General features: G+C 37.8%; 1 protein-coding gene across 1 annotated transcript in view; it reads right to left on the reverse strand.

Moving 5' to 3' along the window:
• The window catches only part of CUNH11orf49 (chromosome unknown C11orf49 homolog), a 142838-nt gene that overhangs the window by 68735 nt on the left and 51850 nt on the right, over positions 1 to 22253 (reverse strand). Inside the window, exon 3 of the mRNA XM_039358115.1 lies at positions 10901 to 11031. Coding sequence (XP_039214049.1) covers positions 10901 to 11031 — 131 coding nt within the window. The remainder of the gene's footprint in view (positions 1 to 10900; positions 11032 to 22253) is intronic.

The following is a 22253-nucleotide window of genomic DNA, read 5'->3' on the forward strand; positions in this document are numbered from 1 at the left end:
AAGAAGAGGAAACTAAAAGGGGGTAATGAAAGCAGAAGCTTTACATTTCCTCTTTACAAACAAATCATCAAAGCTAACAAATATTCAGTTAAGTCATATTTAAAATCACTCTCAGACAACAGGAAGAATCTGTTTATTCATGCATTTGCCTGTAACTTTCAACATTTATGTGTCTGTTGTGCTTAGCCTGGAAAGGTTTGAGCAAAGAATGTATATTTTCTGGATCACAGCATATTTATCTCAAGATCAAACAACAAATAGTGTGTTTTATATATATAAAAAAGCATCTGGCATATTGGCTAAAGTGTTGATTCAATCCTTCCACGGGAGTGGAATCCCCCATTTCCTGTATAAGAGTTGGTGCTGCCACAAAACACCATTAAAAAACATAAATCTGAAACTTAGCTCAAAAGGGCATTTTTTTTCCTGCCACCTCTACCAAAGATGAAAATGTGATATAATTAAACATGTATATTGTTTTTAAAATCAGTAGTTGCTAAACTACCTATTTTATTATGTTTACATTTCTATAAAGCTTATGAAGGCAAAAATAATAATAATAGGAGAGTTGGTTACCACCTTTTCCAAATACTAATTTTTTTATTAAAAGCTAAATGCTATAAGCATTTTTTGAATTTCACTTCATTGGATGCACAGAGTGGCTAGACCGCTATAGAATTTAAATTGGAGTGAACTGGTACGGAAAAGTGGCAAGAAAGGAGTAGAAGACAGGTTGGTTATGCATTTATTTTCTGCCTAGTAGTTTGGATTTGTTACTTTTTAGTTAGCTATAAAACATTCAAATTAAAGACATAGGATTAATTCTAAACGAACTTTTCAACTGTCCAGCTACTGACATTCTTCTCAGAATACAGTACTTCACTTGCAGAAATCAGTCACTTGAAAAAAAAAAAACTGCTTATTTCCACAGAACACCTTCAGATGCCATTATTACTATCCACTAAGGGATAAAGCTAGTTGATTTTTTTAGTAGTAAATGTTTGTGGTGGCAAACATGGAAACTATAGCATGACCAGCATTTATTAATCACAGGAGGAGAAAAATATTATCAAGGTACAGAACCACCAAACATGGAAGTTATTACAACTGTAGAATAACTTCATATTAAGTTTCACTTCATATTAAACTCCTTAAATCAGGGCAGCCAATGTAAGTCCTTGAATCCTGTTTCTGCCAGCGTTGGAGGCCTGCCTGCCTGATTAAAACCAGTTGCGCAATTTTCTTAGGTAGGAAATAAGTTAGCTATCCTGTGACTTTGACCTGGAAGAGAGGCTACTTAGGTAAGCTAGTTCTTCCTATTTACTCTTGTAAGTTGTGAAAGAACAGCATTCCTGTTTTAACACCAATTAGATGATGATGATGATGATGATGATGATGATAATAATAAAAAAAATGGAAGGGATATTTCCTTCTTTTTGTCATAGGTGGCACCAGTGCCTGCCAGACACTTAATCCTCATTAATACATAACCTTCCTTTGCAGATGCCTACTAAGCAACTCTAGAAGTGAAGAGGAATAGAGTGGTTGAAGGGCTATAAAATTTGCCCAATGAGAGCAACCCCTTTGTGAGGTGAATGTTGGAGATTCTCGCTGGTGCAGCAGATTGGGAAGGATTCCTTTAAGAAACTAATGGGGATCATTTTAATAAGCATTATTATGGCTGTCCTGGTGTCTCCTTTAATATTCCCATTTCGGTAGCTGTACTTCAAATTCTAAATTAGTCAGCGCAAACATTTCAGAAAACAATTTTAAAATATGGCTAAATTGTCAGTACTATGGAATACTTAAAAATTCCTGCAATGCCTCTAGCAGACGGGATATATGTAACCCATTCTTTTTTATGTCACTACTATGAACTTCAGCAAGGACAGCAAATGATGAATTGCATGTCCAAAAATAAACTCTGTCCTTTTGTATTAATATTGCAATATTGCATTGAAGCACATAAGGAGTAATGTCACAATCCACATTTTATTATTTTTATAAAATCTCAAGCTTGCTTTAGATACCCCTGTATATTACACCGAGTGGCTTCTCCAAAAATACTGAGTTTGCCACCTGATGCCTAGAAATCATAAAAGCACTTTACCCATGAATTGTAATAAGGCTTTTCTTAAAACATACTGGATATTCTGCAAGTCACATAGTGACTACAAAAACTCTCATCACTGTATGTTAGGCAAATTTCTTTCACTAATAGCCTGAAGAACAGGATCTTTAGACTTGAATTGTTCTGCACATATGTGATACAGGGACACCATTAGAAGTAGCTAATAGAGAAGGTCTTGAAAATGCCTACTTTGGTGTTTTTAGATAACTTGTATATTTATGAGTGTTCCATTCTAAGTTTTCATCTATGTAGATATTTATTAAAGATGCTTGGGATCTCTTTCAAGGCACTTAACAAACTCATAATACAACTATACAGAATAATTACATACTAAAAGATGTCCAACACTCTTATAAAATCTTAAGCGAGTAAGTAGATATTTTAGGATGTTTTGGAAGAAATACAAAGAGGCCTGATGAATCCCTTCTGGAAATGAATGCCATTAAATGTTGTGTAATCAATGAAAAAGCTTTACTTGTAAGCTGACTGATCAAGATTTTTAAAAAAGAGGGCCTTTCAAGTGTGGGCTTGTTACTCTGAAAATTTCATCCCAAATTCTTTTGAGACTTGATTTTACTTTAAAACAGCTCTTTAAATCAGACCTGGAAACACTATGGCATGGCAGCCGATTAGAGATAAATATGAATCGTGAATATCATTAACTGAGATTGTAGCATACAACCATGAAAATTCTGCACTATTTAAAGTTTCTGAACTGTCTTTAAAAGCAGCTGGATATAAAATGCACTGTAATAATCCATGCTAAATCACTGAAGATATAATATGATTTCTCTGATACTGCTGCCAACTGGTAAAATGGTTAAAAATCATTCCTAGACAACTCTGCTAAATGAACTCCTACAGTCAAGGATGAATCCGGGAAAAAGATGCTTTTCATCTTTCAAGAAGTGTGTAATCCCAGCTATACTTGTTTGTGCAAATTCTAAAAGACTATTTGATTTTCCTTTAAATCACATAATTATCAGAATTAACATTCATTCTGTTCTATCTTATCAATCTTGAAATTGTCTTGGAACTTTGGCTCAGTTTCCAAGTATTACCCAATACTTGGAAACAAGAAGTTGAGGTGGATGTTGTATCATTCTAACATATTTTGGTTTAAACATCTAACTAATTCCATTAATGGTTCCTTTTCAAATAACTAAATCCTATTACTGCATGTCCATGAGGGAAACATCAATGTTCCACATGTTCGTATGAAAATCATAATACTGGTATTTTCAAATATGGCTATACACAATGTGCTAGCTTGGTATTCTTAATTTAGCACCACATTTTCTTAACAGAAAAAAATGAACTTCTTTCCCCATCTGGGTAATTTCCTGAGCTGGGAGGAGGTATTTCATTTGCTGATAATAGAAGCAGATTTTGAAAAAAGAAAGAAAGGAAAATGGGTGAGGGTACAAATACTGCAGATATTGCTGCTAAAATAATGGTTGCCTTTGACAGTCTAAAAATGCAGCTGTTGGTTGGGAGCTGCTACAATGACTAAATGGGGTTTTTCTACCTTTTTTTAAATTTCTAATTATCCTTTTCTTTCTCTCATCTCCATTCTCATTCCCACCTCCTTTTCATGGTTTCTGCTGGAAAGAAAAAGAGAAATGTGTGTCCAATTACAAGTTTTAGCCATGAAAGAGAATGTTTGGTATTTGCAGATAAGGAATCAATTTTATTAAGCAATTCATTTTACTTACGAGTTGATATAGATAGATAGATAGATAGATAGATAGATAGATAGATAGATAGATAGATAGATAGATAGATAGATAGATAGATAGATAGATAGATATAGTTCTGATCCTGCTCTGTTTTCTTTTGGGTAGTATGACTGATGACAGATATATACACACATATATACTGTATAGAAGAGTGTACAAATGTTTTGAAAGGGAATGGAATTTTCAGGACTAAGTTAAGCAAAGTTGACATCCAAAGTAGGGAAGAAAGGGATTCATTAGATCTCTCTGTCCCTCACTTGTCCATCTTTGTATGTCTGTGTGTATATGTGCATGAGTATTTGTGTGTCTGCGTGTTCCTTCCTTCCTTTATTTTTTGGAGAGACCAATTTAAATTCAGAGTTATCCTTCCTTCATAAAAATATAGTGTATCCTCATTACAAAAGCTGTCACTGGTGTGATGAATATTTTATTAATTAAAGCCTGTGGCAACTTTTCTAATAGAGAAAGCAAACACAGTTATTTCAGTTCCTAAAATGGAAAATATTCTACACAGAAAAGGAAACTTTTTGTATACTGTTGAAATCTTATTATATTTTTTACATTTTTATGCAAAATTCTCATAATCATGATATTCAAGCTATGATTGTGATTATGTGCCACCAAATTGGTTTTGACTCTTAGCAACCACATCGATTTTCTCCATGATGATCTATCCCTTTAAGGTTTCCAATGATGCACATTTCACCATAGTAACTAAATCCATCTACCTTACCACTGGGGTTGTCCCGATTTCCCTTTTCTCTTATACTTTTCCCAGTATTATAGATGTCTCCAGGCAGGTAATCACTGAAGATATAATTGAAGGGACAGAAACTGATAAGAGAAGCTCATGCTTTATTTTGGTTTCCTGCCACAGATCACACAATCCAACTGCATTTTCCTTCATATTTCCAATTATGACAATCACATCTTTCTTGCATCCATTTCAAACTGAACTTAATCATAAAAACCACCAACCACCTCTTCTTCTGCATGAGTGGGTAGGGCATAAACTTGATTAACTGTGTCATATTAAAAGTTTTTCATGATATTTAATTAATATTATTCATTAATTGGCTGCACGGTAGTCAATTATATTTCTTGCTGTAGCCTGCCAAATTGGAAACAATGCACTTCCTTGTTTTTCACATCCTTCTAAGACACTCATTTAAAAAAGAGAGCCTTCTCCTCTGCAGTGTGAAATGATGCCTTTGCCATTATCACTGATACAATCTAGCTCCAGCAATTTTTATATCACTGCTGCCTAATATAGATGCTTGCTTACTTTAGCTGGGCAGCCTTTATCATTATATTCCCTTGGCATACGCTCCTGTGCATGTATGTGTATATATATATATATATATATATATATATATATATATATATATATATATATATATATATATATATATATATATAATTTTATAATTTTTATAATTCCTCCTTAATTTTTTAAAAATTTCTAAAATTTTAATTTTAACATTTTAATGTTTATATACTATTTTTAGATTTCGATATTTTATTGTACACAGCCCAGAGTCCCTCTTGGAGGGAGATAGGGCAGTTCAGAAATGTGAAGAATAAATAAATAAAATATATTGCAATAGATAAAGAATTGTTTCTCAAAAAAACCTAGTATTATGTTGAATCCTCCTGTCTATAGGAGCCAGACCACATAGGATCTGATTGATGAACATCTATACATGTGCACATGTGAGCACTCACAATCCATTGTCTCGACAGGAATGATTTTCTCTTGTAAGAGCCAAGAATGCTAGACAAAAGATAAAACAAAACTGTACTACCATTGCATGGTAAATAAAAAGGAAAATAAAAATTGATGATTGATAACATATTTCCCCCAAAAAGATTGAAAGACAAAGAGACATACTTTTTTCATTTGTTAGGCATTCTCAATTGTAGCATCAGACATTGACAAGTCATCTTTTAAACAAGAAATCATGTATACGATATGCTATTCAAAGTGTGCCCTGTAAGGGGAAAAATTCATTTCCCACTCAAACTTCATTACATACAGCAGCTTTCCCCACATTGGTGCCCTCCAGATATATCACAATTAACTCCTCTAATCCTTCTAGTAACACCAGCTGTACTGGTTTATGACTTATGGGAATTGATCTAATGCATTTGAAATAAACTGGGTTAAGGAAAATTGATCTAGATTTTCCCCAGAAAATAGAAAAAATATGTTTTCTGCAAATTCACATCAGGAGTAGCATAATGTGACCCATGCTAATCATTGTAACTATAAGATCTGAAAAAAAATTTTTTTCATTTTTCTATTCCAAATATATGTGTCTCTTGAATATTACTAACAGAATCCTCAATGGTTTGAGATCATGCATACAAGACACAGCCAAAAGTATTGGAACCCTTCTACTTTCCCCAAAGAATCCCAATTTGCTATAACATAAGTTGAAATTGACAAAAGTAAATGGCATCCCCCATTTTTTTACTCCATAGTCCATAGAGCAGACACCTTGCTTTTAATTTATGACTTAGCATATTCTTATAGACAACAAATGAAAATGCATGACATAATTATTGGTAGCCCTAACCTAATATTTTGCAGCATACTCTTCTGAGGCAATAGCTTCAATGAAGTGCTTTCTGTATCTCCAAATAAGACTTTTTCACTTCTCAACTGGCACTTTGTCTACTGCTCCAGTTATCTTAGGTTTGACAGCTTCCTTCTCCCAACTGTGAATTTCATCTGTTTCTACTGATGATCTACTGGATCCAGATCAGGAATCAAATCAGATCACTGCAGAACAGTCTAATATTTGTTTTTCATAATTCTTTGGTCCCCTTCGATGTATGCTGGGGACCCCATGACTTGCAACTGAGACATAACTTTCTAACACTGGAAATTATGTTTCACTCCAGAATGTCTTGACAATTGTATGATTTCATTGTGCTCTGCACAGATTCAAGGCAGCTGATGCTGGAGGCAGCCAAGCAACACATGACATCATGGAGCCTCTTTTATGATTCTCAGAAAGGATGACATTCTGTTCTTGAAAAGCATTGTTTTTTTCTTCTGTGATTTACCAAAAACCTCTTTGTCTCATCTGACCAAAGGACATTCTCCCAGAAAGACTGTAGCTTGTCAACATTTATTTATTTATTTATTTATGAGACTTATATACCGCTTTAAGTGCAAGCACTCTCTAAGCGGTGTACACCAGTAAGCAATGTGTATGTGTGTGTGTGTATATATATATATATATATATATATATATATATATATATATATATATATATATATATGATTAAGAAAATTAAAAACATGAGCCCTGGGAATATTCATGGCAAAGAATAAAATGAACACCAGGGTAAAGATAAAACCATAAAAGTTTAATTAAAAAGCGCCAAGCTTTCGCCGTCACCTGCCGGCATCCTCAGGGCTAGTGCGCCAGGAAGTGTGAGAGTCTTTTTATAGGTATGTCAGAGTCTGCGCGCGGCTCCTCGACCTCGTCACCGGGCCAGTTGATTCAATTGCACAAGACTGGTCTGTTCTTTCCTGTTCCTTTCAGTTACGTGTCTCTCCTCGTCCATCCTACCTTCCCTTAACCCTGGGGTGAATGGATAAGAGTCTCTATTATTTCGGTGGTCTCTATGCTTTAGTTCCTTCCCCCCGGGTTCGGGTAGCAATATGCATTTCATGTTCTTTTCACAATCATCCTTTACCCAGTTGCTCCTTTTGCGGTGACTTTCTCTTTTGGCTTTAATGCTTTCACTTTCTACACAACTCTCATCCGGGTGATCTTGTAAGTTATTCCGAGTTGAATGTGACATAATGATGGTCTGAGGTTGGGAGGTAAGTTGTTTAGTTGTGGGGGGGGCTGTTTTCTAGCTGTCGTTGTATTTAGTTGTTTTGCGCAAGCCATGCTACGGGTAACCGGTCTGGGGGGGGTAGTGGTAGCGAGATCACATTCCCCTTGGTTGCCCCAGTACTTTTCTCCCATTTTCCTTTTCTTTCCTACGTTGCTGGTATCTGCGCATGTCTCACGGAGATCTTCAGGATTCACATCGCGAATCTCCCCCCTCCGTCTTCCCCTTCGTTCTGATCTATTCTTTTCTTTCTCCCCAATGGCATTCACGGGTCCATCGCTAGTTACACTTTGCAATTCCCACTGTTTTGCGCACGCCATGCTACGGGTAACCGGTCTGGGGGGGGTAGTGGTAGCGAGACTACATTCCCCTGGGTTGCTACAGTACTTTTCTCCCATTTTCCTTTTCTTTCCTACGTTGCTGGTGTCTACGCAAGTCTCACGGAGGTCTTTGGGGTTCACAGATGGGGGGCGTGATGGTCCGGTCTCTTGCGCCTCGTCGACCTCGCGAATCTCCCCCCCCTTCTGGTTTGTGGTCGTGCCTCATCATCGGTGTGGCTTTGGGTTTGTTTTTTGCGTGGATGTGTGGTGGTGACATCCTGTGTGGTTTTTGTGAGTGTGGGTCTGGTATCATTTTTTTGTGTTAGGGAGTCGTTTGTCAATAAGGGCGGGTTTCAAAATGGCTGGTAGGCTACCAGCCTGAAGATGACGAATGGGACTTCGTCGAAACGTCGCCAAGACACTTCTAATTTTACGCGGGAGAAAACCCGAACAACCAAAGACCTACATATAAACACCCGCGAAAACCTCAGAAAACAAATATATATATATATTTACATTGCCCCCAACAATCTGGGTCCTCATTTTACCTACCCCGGAAGGATGGAAGGCTGAGTCAACCTTGAGCCGGTGAGATTTGAACTGCTGACCTGCTGAACACAGTCAGCTAAAGTGGCCTGCAGTACTGCACTCTAACTGCTGCGCCACCTCGGCTCATGTATTTTAGCAAATTCCAGTATGGCTATGTTTTACCTATCTTTCAGAATAGTGTCCTCCTGGATGTTCAAACATTATGGCCACATTCAGTCAGATGAAGACAGATGGTGCAACTTGATATTGTTGTACTTTGATCTTGGAAGTACAGATCTGTTGTGAACTTTTCCTTGATTCTTTCTCCACCATTCAAGCTATCCTTCTATTTAACTTGGCATCAATTTTTCAGAGAGGTTGACTACAGTCCCATGGACCTTAAAATTCTTTACACTATTAGCAACCGCAGTCACAGAAATCCGAAGCTCTCTGGATATGGCTTTGTAACTTTTACCATGCTTGATTATTACCTTCCTTTCCTCCTCAAACAACTTTCTGCTTTTCTTTCTCTTCTGCTTGTTCACTGCACTGCACACAATGACTCAAAAGGCAGTTTACTCCATTCAAATAAGCCGAGTGACTGATTATGAAATTGAAAATACCTTTGATAGCAATTAAGTAGCCTGCTTGAGAATTCATTAAAATCCGATAATGTCTTTTAATTTCTAAGGGGTACCAATAACTATGTCCACACCCATTTTCATTTGTTTTATTATTTACAAGAATATAAGAATACAGCAAAAGTGAAGTGCCCACCTTTTTGGACTGTGGAGTAAAGAATGGCGCATACCATTTCTTTGTGTTAGTTTCACTGCATTGCATGGCAAATTGGAATTCCTTGAGAAAAGGGGAGAGGTATTAATACTTCTGGATGTGTCTGTACTAATAGAGATAAACATTCCAGTCATGGAGTTTGTTTACAGTTGTTTTTAAATCAGTTTCTTGGCTAACATACCCTTTACTGCAATGAAATAATTGGAGGATTACCTCACTAAAGCTAATGTTTCCTGTGACTGTCTCTTATGACATATCACAGGACATCTGTCATTCTCATTCCATTTCCAAGAAAACTCCAACCCCAATTTTCAAATGGAGTAAAAAAAGTAAACCATTGCTTGAGCTCTACAAAGAAGAAGTAACAGTGGATCAGTAGTTAGTTGATGCAAGAAAACTGCACAAACTGACTACAGACACTAGCATGACAAAGTAGCAACAATGGTGTATTGGAAGATCTGCAAGAAATACTATCTGCCCTCAAACAAGAACTTGTGGGACCACAAAATAGACAAATAATATAAAATGAAGAACCTACGTGCTTTGGTACTTTAGAATTCAAACAAACAAGCACCTGTCACAAAACATCTGAGAGTTAACATTATTGATAAGAAAGACAAAAATGTCTGGATACTGGATGTTACAGTATCGGGAGACGGCAGAAGGGAAGAAAAAGAGCTGGAGAAAAATCACAAAATATAAAGACCTGCAAACAGAAGTAGAACAACTGTGATAAAAGAAAGCAAATATAGTACCAATAGTAATAAGCACCTTGAGTGTAATCCCAAAACATCTGGAGTACCACTTGAACACCACTGGCATTGACAAAATCACCATCAGTCAATTGCCAAAAGCAGCTTTATTTGGAACAACTTACATCCTGTGACAATATTTTTAACACCATCAAACAGCATCTGCCTGTCTCAGGTCCTTGGGAGGGACTCAATAGGCAGATAAAAAAACCAAATCCAGTCTAAACATCTGGCTGACTGTGAAACCAGCCATAATAACAAAAATTTCAATCCCTTCCATGGATACCTTCTTGTTGTGGGGGAAGGGCTTGTGATGTTCTGATGAAGTTGAGAACTATACTAGTAATAGTGCATTCTACAAAACGGGTCCCCCATGTCAGATAGTTCTTAATGAAAGAGCTAAATTAAGTGTATCCATCCATCCATTTAATATGATGAGAAAAACAGAAAAGGGTCCTACACTGGATTGGTCATTGAACTCCCTAACATATTCTCAGACTGGTTTTAACTTATGTAATTAAATCATAAATTTAATTTTTCCTAGTATGAGACAATATTGATTCTGTAAACATGTGTTTAAAAATTCCATTACTAATCTCTTTTGTATGTTAATTGTAGCCTATACAAGTTCATAGGCAAAACACAGTCTAGAAAAAGAATATAAAGGATATTTAAAACCAGTGCAAAAATTGGCAGATTTAGTTACTGATTCAAAAATTCTAGACAAAAGGTTATCACACTTTTGGCTTAAAAATTGAGAAAAAAAAATTAAAGACTCACCTCCATTTTTCCCCACTGTCCTAAAGCATCGCCAAAAAGTCCTTAGAAAGGATGTTCTATTATGGGGTGTAGCTTGGACAAAGTTGAATTCTCGGAACAAAATGTGAGTTCCTTGACGTACACTATTAAAGCTATAAAGAAAGAAAATTAAATTAGGGTCAGGTGTAGCTCTAGGAAAGAGAGTAAGGTATCACACACTCTGGAAAATACATATAATAACTACACATCTGTGCTTATAAAAAATAAATAAATCTCAATACTAAATTGCTGTTAACATTCAGCTGCCTATATATCAACAAACTGGAGATCTTCCAGATTCAGATAAAGTTGTCATAAAGATTATATACAGTCAAGAAACAAAGAATTAATTAGGAAATATTATCCTTTTACAAGACGGACTGGATAAGGAACAGCCATTTCTGAAACTACTATTTCTAGTTACAGGGTGGTTAACTTACATAAAATACAAGTTGTAGATTCCAAGAAATGTTAAGTATACACTTATCATTTTGTTCAACAGATATGCTGCATGTTTGGCTTAATCTTGGTATATTTACTAATTATGATAATGAGCTGTTAATTGGAAAGTCTTTTATCACATGAGAAAGTTTCTGAGATAAAAAAAGGCAGCAAGGCATCTAGGGTTAGTTTTCAAATGCCAAAATAAGCATCAAATATATATTTCTGTACAAATATGAATATTGTCTATCCACCCATTGTATTAGAACGTATGGCAGCTCTCATTACCACTGATCATGGTAACTTTCTGGATTGGTTCCATGGATTGAAGGTGGGCAGTACAGTATCATGTTGGTTCGATTCCTTTCTGCAATGTTGTTGTTGTTGTTAGTTGCGAAGTCATGTCCGACCTATCGCAATCCCATGGACAACGTTCCTCCAGGACTTCCTGTCCTCTACCATCTTCTGGAGTCCATTTAAGCTCACGCCTACTGCTTTAGGGACTCCATCCAGCCACCTCATTCCCTTTCTTCTATTGCCCTCAATCTTTCCCTGCATTAGTCAGTATTGACTAAAAATCTTGCCTTCAATTCCTATGTGGGGTTCTGCAGGAATAAATGCTCTCTCTGCTACTATTTAACATCATGAAGCCACTGGGTGAGATCATTCATCAACATGGGGTGAACTGTTGATGAAACTCAGCTGTTCCTTTCTGTCCCTGGGAAACTAAGTAATACTCAAAGCTTGGGGAACAAACAGGGCGAATTAGAAGCAATAATACACAAGGGGGGTATTTCATAGTTGGTATTACAGAAACCTGGTGGAACAAAACCCATGAATGGAATGGACTGATGGATGGATACAAATTGTTCAAAAGAAACAGGTCTACAAAAAGAGAAGGGGGAGTTGCACTATATATAAGAGAACATTACATATCTACAGAAGCACACATGATCAAAGATAAAATCTCTCCAGAATACATATGGGTCAATATAAAAAAGAAAAAAAATGACATTACCATAGGTGTATATTACAGACCAACCAACCAATCAGAAGAAATAGATGAACTCTTTGCCAACCAGTTAACAAATGTATACCACAATAGTAATGGGAGACTTCAACTATCCAGCTATCAACTGGGAGACAAACTCTGCAGCGAGCAGAAGATCAAACAGATTCCTAACCAACTTAGCTGACAACTTTGTCATCCAAAAGGTGGAGGATGGAACTAGACGGAAAGTCATACTGGATTTAATTCTAACTAATAGAGAAGAAGTGATAGAGGGAGTTGAAGTTGCCAGAACCTTGGGCGAAAGTGATCATGTCATACTGGAATTTAATATAACACAAACACTAGAAACAGAAAACAATCCAACCAGTGTCTTGAACTTCAAAAGAGCTGACTTTAACAAACTCAGAGAGAACCTAGGAAAGATCCCATGGATGAAAATCCTAAAGGGGAAAACAACCCAAGAAGCATGGGAAACTCTGCAAAATGTGATCATAAAAGCCCAGACCACCACAATACCACTGAAGAAAAAAAGATACCCAAGAAATTCAAGAAGAAACCAGCATGGCTACACAAAGATCTCTTGCACAAACTGAAAGACAAAAAAGACAAATACAAAAAATGGAAAGAGGGGCACACAACTAAGGCCGGTTATCAGCAGACAGCCAGAACATGTGAAGATGAAGTCAGGAAAGCAAAGGCTCAGAATGAACAAAGACTTGCAACAGAAATCATGGATAATAAAAAAAAATTTCTTACAGCAAGAAAAAAGTTTTTCTTTTTTACAACAAGAAAAAAGTCAAGGAAACTGTAGGTCCACTAAAGAGAGAAGATGGCAACAGGGAGAAAACAAAAAGAAACCATAGCCCAACATACCAAAAAAAACCACGGTAAAAGACAAATTAGAAACAAAAATTGAAATAAGCAAGAAAATGGTAAGAGAACACCTATCCAACCTTGACAAATATAAATCACCGGGGCCTGACAGATTACATCCCAGAGTACTGAAGCAGCTGGCAGATGTTATCTTACAACCATTGCATCACATCTTTCAAAAATCCTGGAGCACAGGGAAAGTACCTGGGGATTGGAAAAGGGCTGATGAGGTTCCCATCTTCAAGAAAGGAAAAAAAACAGACCCAAGAAACTACAGACCAATCAGTTTAACATTAATATACTAGAAAAAATAATAAAAAAACAGATCTGCAAACAATTAGAAGCAAATAAAGTTATAACTAGTAGCCAGCATGGGCGCTCCATCACTGGGGATTTTTAAAAAGAGGCTAGACAGTTACTTGTCTGAGATGGTATAGATTCTCCTGCTTGAGCAGGGCTGGACTAGAAAACCTCCAAGGCCCCTTCCAGCTCTATTCTATTCTACTATTGATGTCCTGTCCCAGTTTTTGGAAGCTGTGCAGGTCTGGATGAGGAATAACAGCCTTTAGCTGAAATCTGGCAAGACCAAGTGGCTGTGGATATTTGAGCCTTCTGGATCTACAGTGAATATAAAATGTCTACATGCCCTTGATAAAATGCCAAGTTTTTGAGATGTAAAAAAAATCAGACCAAGTTAAATCAGAATTTTTTCCACCATTTATATAACATATAAGCCATACAATTCACATGAAAAAGAAATTGAAATCTTTTAGGAGTGAAAAATAACAATGTTGCCCAGCTGGCTTTCATGCCGAAAAGCCGAAAGCCATGTCTCCTGGTTTTTACCTCAGTACTTAATCACTAGACCAAACTGGACTTTAGAGCATAGAATGTTTTAAAATTAATTGCTTAACTACAAGTTAATTTCTCTCAGCAGTTTTCAAAACATTTTCTTGATTTGAATTCATATTAAACAAATAATAACAAAGAAAGTATCACTTTTGGACTTGAATAACCAAGTTCAAGGTGTTCAAATTTGCTAAGACATTTTGTAAATAAAACAATAATATCCACTCTGATTTGGAAGTCGGATGGGTGACATCCAAAGAAGTGATACAAATAACATCTACTTGGAATGCTATTTGGAAGGTGTTTGTGGCTATGGATTGTGAAGAAGTGGACTGAGTCTTCTAGGGCAGGGGTCCCCAACTCCCGGGCCGTGGACCAACCCCCGGGCCATGGACCAATACTGTGGACCAATTGCGGGCATGCCAGCAACCGGTCCGCACAAACAAGGAAAACCCCATCCACAGGATGCAAGCAGCACACAAAGCCACGCCCCCTCCAGTCCACAGAAAAACCTCTCTCCACGTAACCAGTCCCTGGTGCCCAAAAGGTTGGAGACCTCTGTTCTAGGGAATAAGTATGACAATTTGTGAACATGACCCACCCATTTATATAGTTAAAGTGGCATGAGAGGGAACTAAGGGTTCTTTATTGGGCTGCAGTGAATACCTCATTGCGAAAGGGAAATGTTCCAGTTTCCTTGAGAGAGGTGCTAGTCTGCTCCTGTTGGTTGATCCTCAAGGGACCTGCCTCAGAGGACTCCTTTGATTCCACAGATTTGGAGACAGAAGAGAACCCCACTGACTCCCAGCCTACAGTTCAAGAGGCTGTCAGACACTGGTAAATAACTCAGCCCAGATGACCACTGATTCCAACAGCAAGGAGTCAGAGCCTGACCTCAGGAGAGGGTTAAGTGTTAAATTCATGCCGCTGGCTAAAGAGAGCAAAGCAGTAAAGGTCAACACAGTTCAAAAGGAAGGGGCATTAACTTCTCTAATTAAGCATAGCCAGGAACTCTGGCTTTAAAGAATGTGTTCCAGATACTTCCTGCCCATTGCCTGCGATCAGACCCTCAGCTAGATTGGCTTCTGTGGAAGTCTCTGGTGTTTAACTGTCTTAAACTATTTTTGGTATTTCTGTCTCTGAACTTTATTGGCTAGCAGCTTGCAGCATTAGGCATAATTACAAGGCAAAGAAATTTCTCTTAAATTCTTTGCTCTCTGACTAAATAACCACCCTTCGTCTCTGCTTCAAGTTTTACAACACATCAATAAAAGCTATTTGAGTTGTAATTGCCATGCTTGCTGTCTGCATCGGTCTAAGAAGATGATTGTAGAGAAAATAATGCGGCAAATGTCAGCTCTGGAACAAAGAAAGTATGTGGGACCTTGATACTGGTAGCTGGAATTCAAGCTGAATTATAGACCAGAAACTAAATTTTGTTTTGTTTTTTGTTTATATACTGCCTTTATTATTTTTACAAATAACTCAAGGCAGCAAACACATCCAATACACTTTCCTCCTCCTATTTTCCCCACAACAATAACCTGTGACTTGGGCTAAGAGAGAATGACTGTCATCTAGACAGCTTTCATGCCTAAGATGGGACTTGAACTCACCGTCTCTTGGTTCTTAGTCAGCACCATAACCACTGGACCAAAATGGTTCTCTAAATCTAAATGTTTTTAATACATTAAAATATGACTTACTAATGTAGTTATACACCAAAGAAATAGCAAATATTATTCAGTGCATCGGGAACTGCCTTATTAGATATGACTTTAGCGTACGGGTGTGGGTCAAAAAGCAAGCCCTCTTGGTAGAGTCCCCCACATTACAAAATATACTGCCCAGAGATAAGTGTGGCTCCTTTTTTTCCTGACATTTCCAAGGCAATGAAAGCTGTTTACCCTTTGTGAAAAATTATGGACAACCCTCTAGTTGTTTTTTGTTTTCATAATATTTTAATATTATATTATGATTTTGTATACCATCTAATGTGTTTTAGATTGGAGTCGTATATACAAGAAATGCTTTTCAATAAACATACAACTGGATTCTGATTTTTTTTTCTTCTGCAGCTATTTGCTATTTTTACGCAAGTGCTGCTGAATGATTATGAACTGAAATACTGTGCTGTCAGTGTTGTACAAATCAGGGGAAGATATCTGTTGTTACCTAGTGAGATATGACAAGTTAAAGAGACAACCAGAATCAAACTATAATGTCCCAAGGGCTTAATTCAAAACCCAGCAAAGTTAATTAAAAAAAAATCATTTTACCAAGCTTTGGATCAGTTGCTAAAAGTATAAAAATAATTTAAGCCCCAAGTGTTATATGGTTCATTTAAAAAGAGAGAAAGGGAAAGATGTTAATTTCATATCTGATGATTACAAGATTATTTTTACTATTATACTGCTTTAGTATTATTTAGACGGAGTGGGACGACTCACCCCGGCCAACTCGCCACAGGACAACTCATTGTGGGACAACTCAGTGCCGGATAACTCAATCTGAGATAACTGTACTGTTATCCACCACTGTTTCTTCAACATCACTTTAATTTTTGTCATTCGCATTTCATTTTGTACCTCCTTTAGCATCTTTTTTTAAAAAATGATTCTATTCCACCATTTCTTCGATATTTCTTCTTACTTGAAATATTCAAGAAATGGTGGTATAGAAAAAGGATGCTAAAGGAGGGATGAAATGAAATGAAATTGGCCTCGGCGAGTTGTCCCGCATTGAATCAGCTGGGGCAAACCAGCTGAGGGGAGTTGTCCTGGACTCTTATTTAGATTTTATACCATGCAGAAGGACTTCTTAACAGTCATTACAATTCTATTAATAAAATGCAAATGTCCACCAATTTGCCTGTTACTATCTGACAACATTTTAACATAGTTTTTCACCATGTATCTATAATTATAGTAAATAATCACCTGAGCTGAGCATCATAAAATACTACTCTTGAACTGTCCGACACTTAACAGGGCTGCACTCCTCTATCTTTCTTGCAAATTAATCCCTAATCTTCATCTTGAGCAAATCCTGCCTAAAGTTGTATTTATACATACACTATCGCTAACCTAGTATTCAGATAGTCTAAACTTACAAATATTCATGCAGTAGCCATTTGAAATTATGACAATGCTGAAAAGACTTGATTTACAACCCATGCCCAAAACTACGGTGTTGCAGTGCTTCTCAATCACATGATCAAAATTCAGGGGCTTGGCAACCCATGTGGTTCATCAACTCTCCCACTTCCCTATCTCCCTGTCCATCAATGCTCTTTTGGCCACCCTGCATGCTGCCTTGTGTTGTGGCAAGCAGGCCCAGAACCATGCAGCTCTGGGGCTGTTTGCCAGGCCATGGAAAGTCTCAGCCACCCCAACCTGCTTCAGGAAGTGCCAGCAAACGTTCATTTGCCTAGCTATCTTCTCTCCCCAGCACCATGTAGCTCCACAGATCACTCTAGCACAGAGGTGTCAAACTCAATTTCATTGAGGGCTGCATCAGCATTGTGGTTGCCCTCGGGGGGGGGGTCAGGGTGGGTGCGGCCTACTGGGTGGGCGTGGATGGAGTGGGTGTGGCCTACTGGGTGGGCATGGCCAGCTCTACATCGTTCGCATTAAGGGTCCCTGTGGGGGTCTAGGCAGGAGTGGGAAAGATCTGAGGGTCTCTGGCAGAAGGGGGTGGGACCGGGGCAAGCACCAAGGCATGGTCCATTTCTTCATTCCTCACAAAGGGTGACACTTCCACAGCATGCACCCAGGGGACGGGGACGACGTGGCAGGGGCTGATTCCTCACTGTTTCTAGACGGCCTTGTGGAGCTAAGACTGAATGCATTTCAGTATAGATGGCCACCACAAAATTGTACACTGGCTCCCGGTCAGCCTGGGCCAGGGCCAAGGCAGCAGGGGCCGTTCCCTCACTGTTTCCAGGATGGCTTCACGGGCCACATGAAACCACTTCCCGGGCCGCATCCGGCCCCCAGGCCTTGTGTTTGACATGTCTGCTCTAGCATGCAAGTCAGCAAGCATTTGTATGTCCTCTGCCAGGCCCATACAGGTTAAAATAAGTGAAAGAATTCATAAAATCATTACTCTTGTTGATCACTACCAACCCTGCTAAGGAGAATCACAGGGAAAAGAGATCTTGAAAGTCTTCTAGTCTAACCCCCTGCCAATGCAGGAATGCTCATAATCATTCTGGAAGCTGTCCAACTTCTTTGAAAATCTCCTGTGGTACTCCCCTGGTTTTAAGGAGGCAGGCCATTCCACTTTTTAATAGTTCTCACAATCAGGAAATTTCTTCTTATTTCAAGCTTGGAAATAAAGTTACTAAGCAATATTTCTTGCTTTACTCCTGAGTACCATTGAGAATAAATCCACACCCTCTGCTCTTCACATATTGAAAGACAACTCTCGTGTTTCCCCTTAGCCTTCTTTTCTTAGGACAAATATACCAAGTTCCTTTAATTCCTCTTCGTAGGTTTTAGTCCCCAAATCCTTACCATCTTTGTTGATCTCTGTTGATGAAGATTTTTAAAAGCAAACTGTAGGTACTCTGGAAAACATTGTTGTTCTAGGAAGTTGTTGACAACTTCCTCCTTTTGAGGATGGAGGATATCAATTATCTTTGAGTTCATAAAAACCATAAGAATTAGAGGAACTTTAGAGTTCATCCATCCTAACCAACATCACAGAGTTCCAGTACAGAATCTCTGACAGATGACCAATACGCCTTTGTTTGAAAATCTCTAAGGACATGGCCATTGTAGTCGTTTAGATGCCATTTATGATTATAGCCTTTTGGAAAGTCCCAGCAAGGTATGGGTAGAACATCTTTAAAGTGATTCTGTTCATATCTGAGTAATAGTCATCATAAGGTGATACTTGGTAATTTCTGCTCAAACACCCATGCAAGCCCCCTCCTCCACCAGCAGTTCACCTCCCAATGACCCTGACCTGATGAAACCTCCCTATCACAAGACTCATCAAAACACTCATTGCTTACTCATAACTGACCCACTGCAAGATCCATCACAAGACTCTCACTTGACATACCCACACCTGAAGCCTCTACAAACAGAATACTGACATTGATATCCCCTAAATTCTGCTGAAGATGTTACTTAGCCAGGTAACGAAACATTCGGAAACTAACCCACAAGCTCGGAAAATGAACCTTCACCCTCATCCTACACCCGAGCTACAGATATTTGCCACTATTGCAACCATAGTACTTACTCTGTGGTATATTATGAAAAATTCTGTTTTATCCTTCCTATTTAACATCTACTAGAAACTGCTGAATAAGATAATCCTAAGGTTTAGACTAAAATGTGGTCGGCATGCTGATGACACTTAGCTCTAGCTCTGTTTTTCATCAAATTCAGGTGAGATGGTAAAACTTCTGAATCAGAGCCTGGTTGCAATAATAAACTGAATGATTGCCAGCAAAATGAATTTCAATCAAAACAAGACAGACATGCACTGTTTATCTGCACCAAGGACTGAAACTGAACCTGCTCTGGATAGGAATGCAATGGATCAGATTCATGGTTCGGGTGTGATTCTGAATCTATCTTTAACAGAATAGAATAGAATAGAATAGAATAGAATAGAATAGAATAGAATAGAATAGAATAGAATAGAATAGTTGGAAGAGACCTTGGAGGTGTTCTAGTCCAATCCCCTATTCAGGCAGGAAACCCTGGTCTATACCATTTCAGATAAGTGGCTGTCCAATCTCTTCTTAAAAACTTCTAGTGTTGGAGCATTCACAACTTCTTGGAGGCAGGTTGTTCCACTGATTGTTCTGTCAGGAAATTTCTTCTTAGTTCTAGGTTGCTTCTCTCCTTGATTAGTTTCCATCCATTGCTTCTTGTCCTGCCTTCAGGTGCTTTGGAGAATAGCTCGAATCCCTCTTTTTTGTGGCAGCCCCTGAAATATTGAAACAATGCTTTCATGTCACTCCTCGTCCTTCTCTTCTTTAAGCTAGACATACCCAATTCCAGTAACCGTTCCTTATATGTTTTAGCCTCCAGTCCCGTGATCATCTTTGTTGCTCTTCTATGCACTCTTTCTAGAGTTTCAACATATTTTTTATATTGTGGTGACCAAAACTGCATGCAGTATTCCAAGTGTGACCTTACCAAGGCATTATAAAGTGGTATTAACACTTTACAGGATCTTGATTCTATCCTTCTGTTAATGCAGCCTAGCACTATGTTGGTTTTTATGACAGCTGCAGCACACTGCTGGCTCATATTTAAGTGATTGTCCACTAGGACTCTGATTCCTCTCACAGTTACTACTATTGAGAGAGGTAGCACCTATACTGTACCTATGCATTTGATTTTTCTTGCCTAAATATAGAACCCTACTTTTTCATCATTGGATTTCATTTTGTTAGATAGCACCCACTGATCAAATCTGTCAAGATTCTTCTGTATCTTAAACCTATCTCATGGAATGATAGCTATTCCTGCCAGCTTGGTGTCATCTGTAAATCTGATGATTTCCTCATCTATACCTTTATCCAAAACATTGATGAAAATGTTGAAGATTACTGGGTCTAAAACAGAGCCTTGGAGTACCCCACTACACACTTCCCTCCATGTAGATGCAGTTCCATTGAGGACCACACACTGAGTATGGCCAGTCAGCCAGCTACGAATCCATCTGGTGGTGATGCTGTCTAATCCACATTTTTCTATCTTATCAAGTAATAGGTTGTGGTCTACTTTATCAAATGCCTTACTGAAGTCCAAGTAAATTATATCCACAGCATTCCTCTGGTCCACTACTTTTGTCACCTTGTCAAATAATGCAATAAGATTTGTCTGGCATGATCTGTTTTTGACAAACCCATGTTGGCTTTTGGTTATGAATTTGTTTGCCTCTAGATTTGTTGTTTGATTATATTTTCTAGAATCTTCCCAGGCTGATAGGTCTGTAGTTTCCTGGATCTATTTTTTTTTTTTTTTTTTTTTTGAAGACGGGAACTACATCGGCTCTTTTCCAATCCTCTGGTAGTTTCCCAGTCCTCCAGGATCTTTGAAAGATATAGTTCAGTAGTTCTGAGATCATGTCTGCCAGTTCCTTCAGAACCTCGGGGTGTAATCCATCTGTTCCTGGTGATTTGAACTCATCTAGGGTGCACAGTACTCATTTACCATTTTCTTGCCTATTTTAATTTGTATTTCTAATCTGTTTTTTACTGTTTTTGATAGGTTGGACTGTTTTTTCCATTTGTGTAAAGGCAGATGAAAAAAAAAATAGGCATAATTGGCCTCTTTGGTATGAAGCACCTATACCAGTTTTTACTGGTGCTCCAGTTTAGATACAGATAGCCCTGCAAAGGTAATAGATGTCCTGGAAACTACTCATTTAGAGTACCATAATGTGTTAAACAGGGAACTACCCTTGTAGATGTTCCACAAACATCACTTAGCACAAAATGCAATGGTAAGAGTACTAACTGGAAATGGGTGATGTGTATGAATCCATTATACCAGTTCTTTATCATTTTCACTACATTGGTCCCAAATCAAAGTGTTGGTCTTAACTGATAAAAACCTTCATGGTCTGAGACCACAGAATCATAAGGAATGTACTTTCACATGTTTGTTTTTATAATCTAAAATATATAAAAAAGCTACTTCAGGTGTCCTTCCAAGCTGAATTGCAGTGGGTGGCTAGTCCAGGAATAGACCCTTTTTCAGTGGCTGCTCCGCACTTCAATTAAATCTAGGGAAATTCTTCTCTCCAATAAAATACATGTAGTGCTATCTTTATTATTTTTCAGCACCAGCAAAGGAATAAATTCTGCAACCTGCATGCTGGACTTGTAGTCAAATTTTTTACATCTATTTAACAAAGTTATCAAACAATTTAATCAATTTTACGGCTTAGTTTCAATGTGGCTATTACATCAGTCCCATAACAATAATAATTGAAGGAATAATTTTATAAAAAAACTCATTACATTCTTCTAATAATATATGTATCCAGTGTTTTCTACATTTTTTTTTGATACCATTCTATTGGAAATTCATTCAAACCAGGGGCCTTCCTGGTTTACACATTATGAATAGAATATAATGTTTTGTGTAAAGTTAAAAATGAAATTAAGCTTGAGCAATGTTTTGA

The sequence above is a fragment of the Crotalus tigris genome, unplaced genomic scaffold (genome assembly GCF_016545835.1).
Source record: "Crotalus tigris isolate CLP2741 ecotype Arizona unplaced genomic scaffold, ASM1654583v1 scf7180000017576.4783729, whole genome shotgun sequence".
Lineage (NCBI taxonomy): Eukaryota > Metazoa > Chordata > Lepidosauria > Squamata > Viperidae > Crotalus > Crotalus tigris.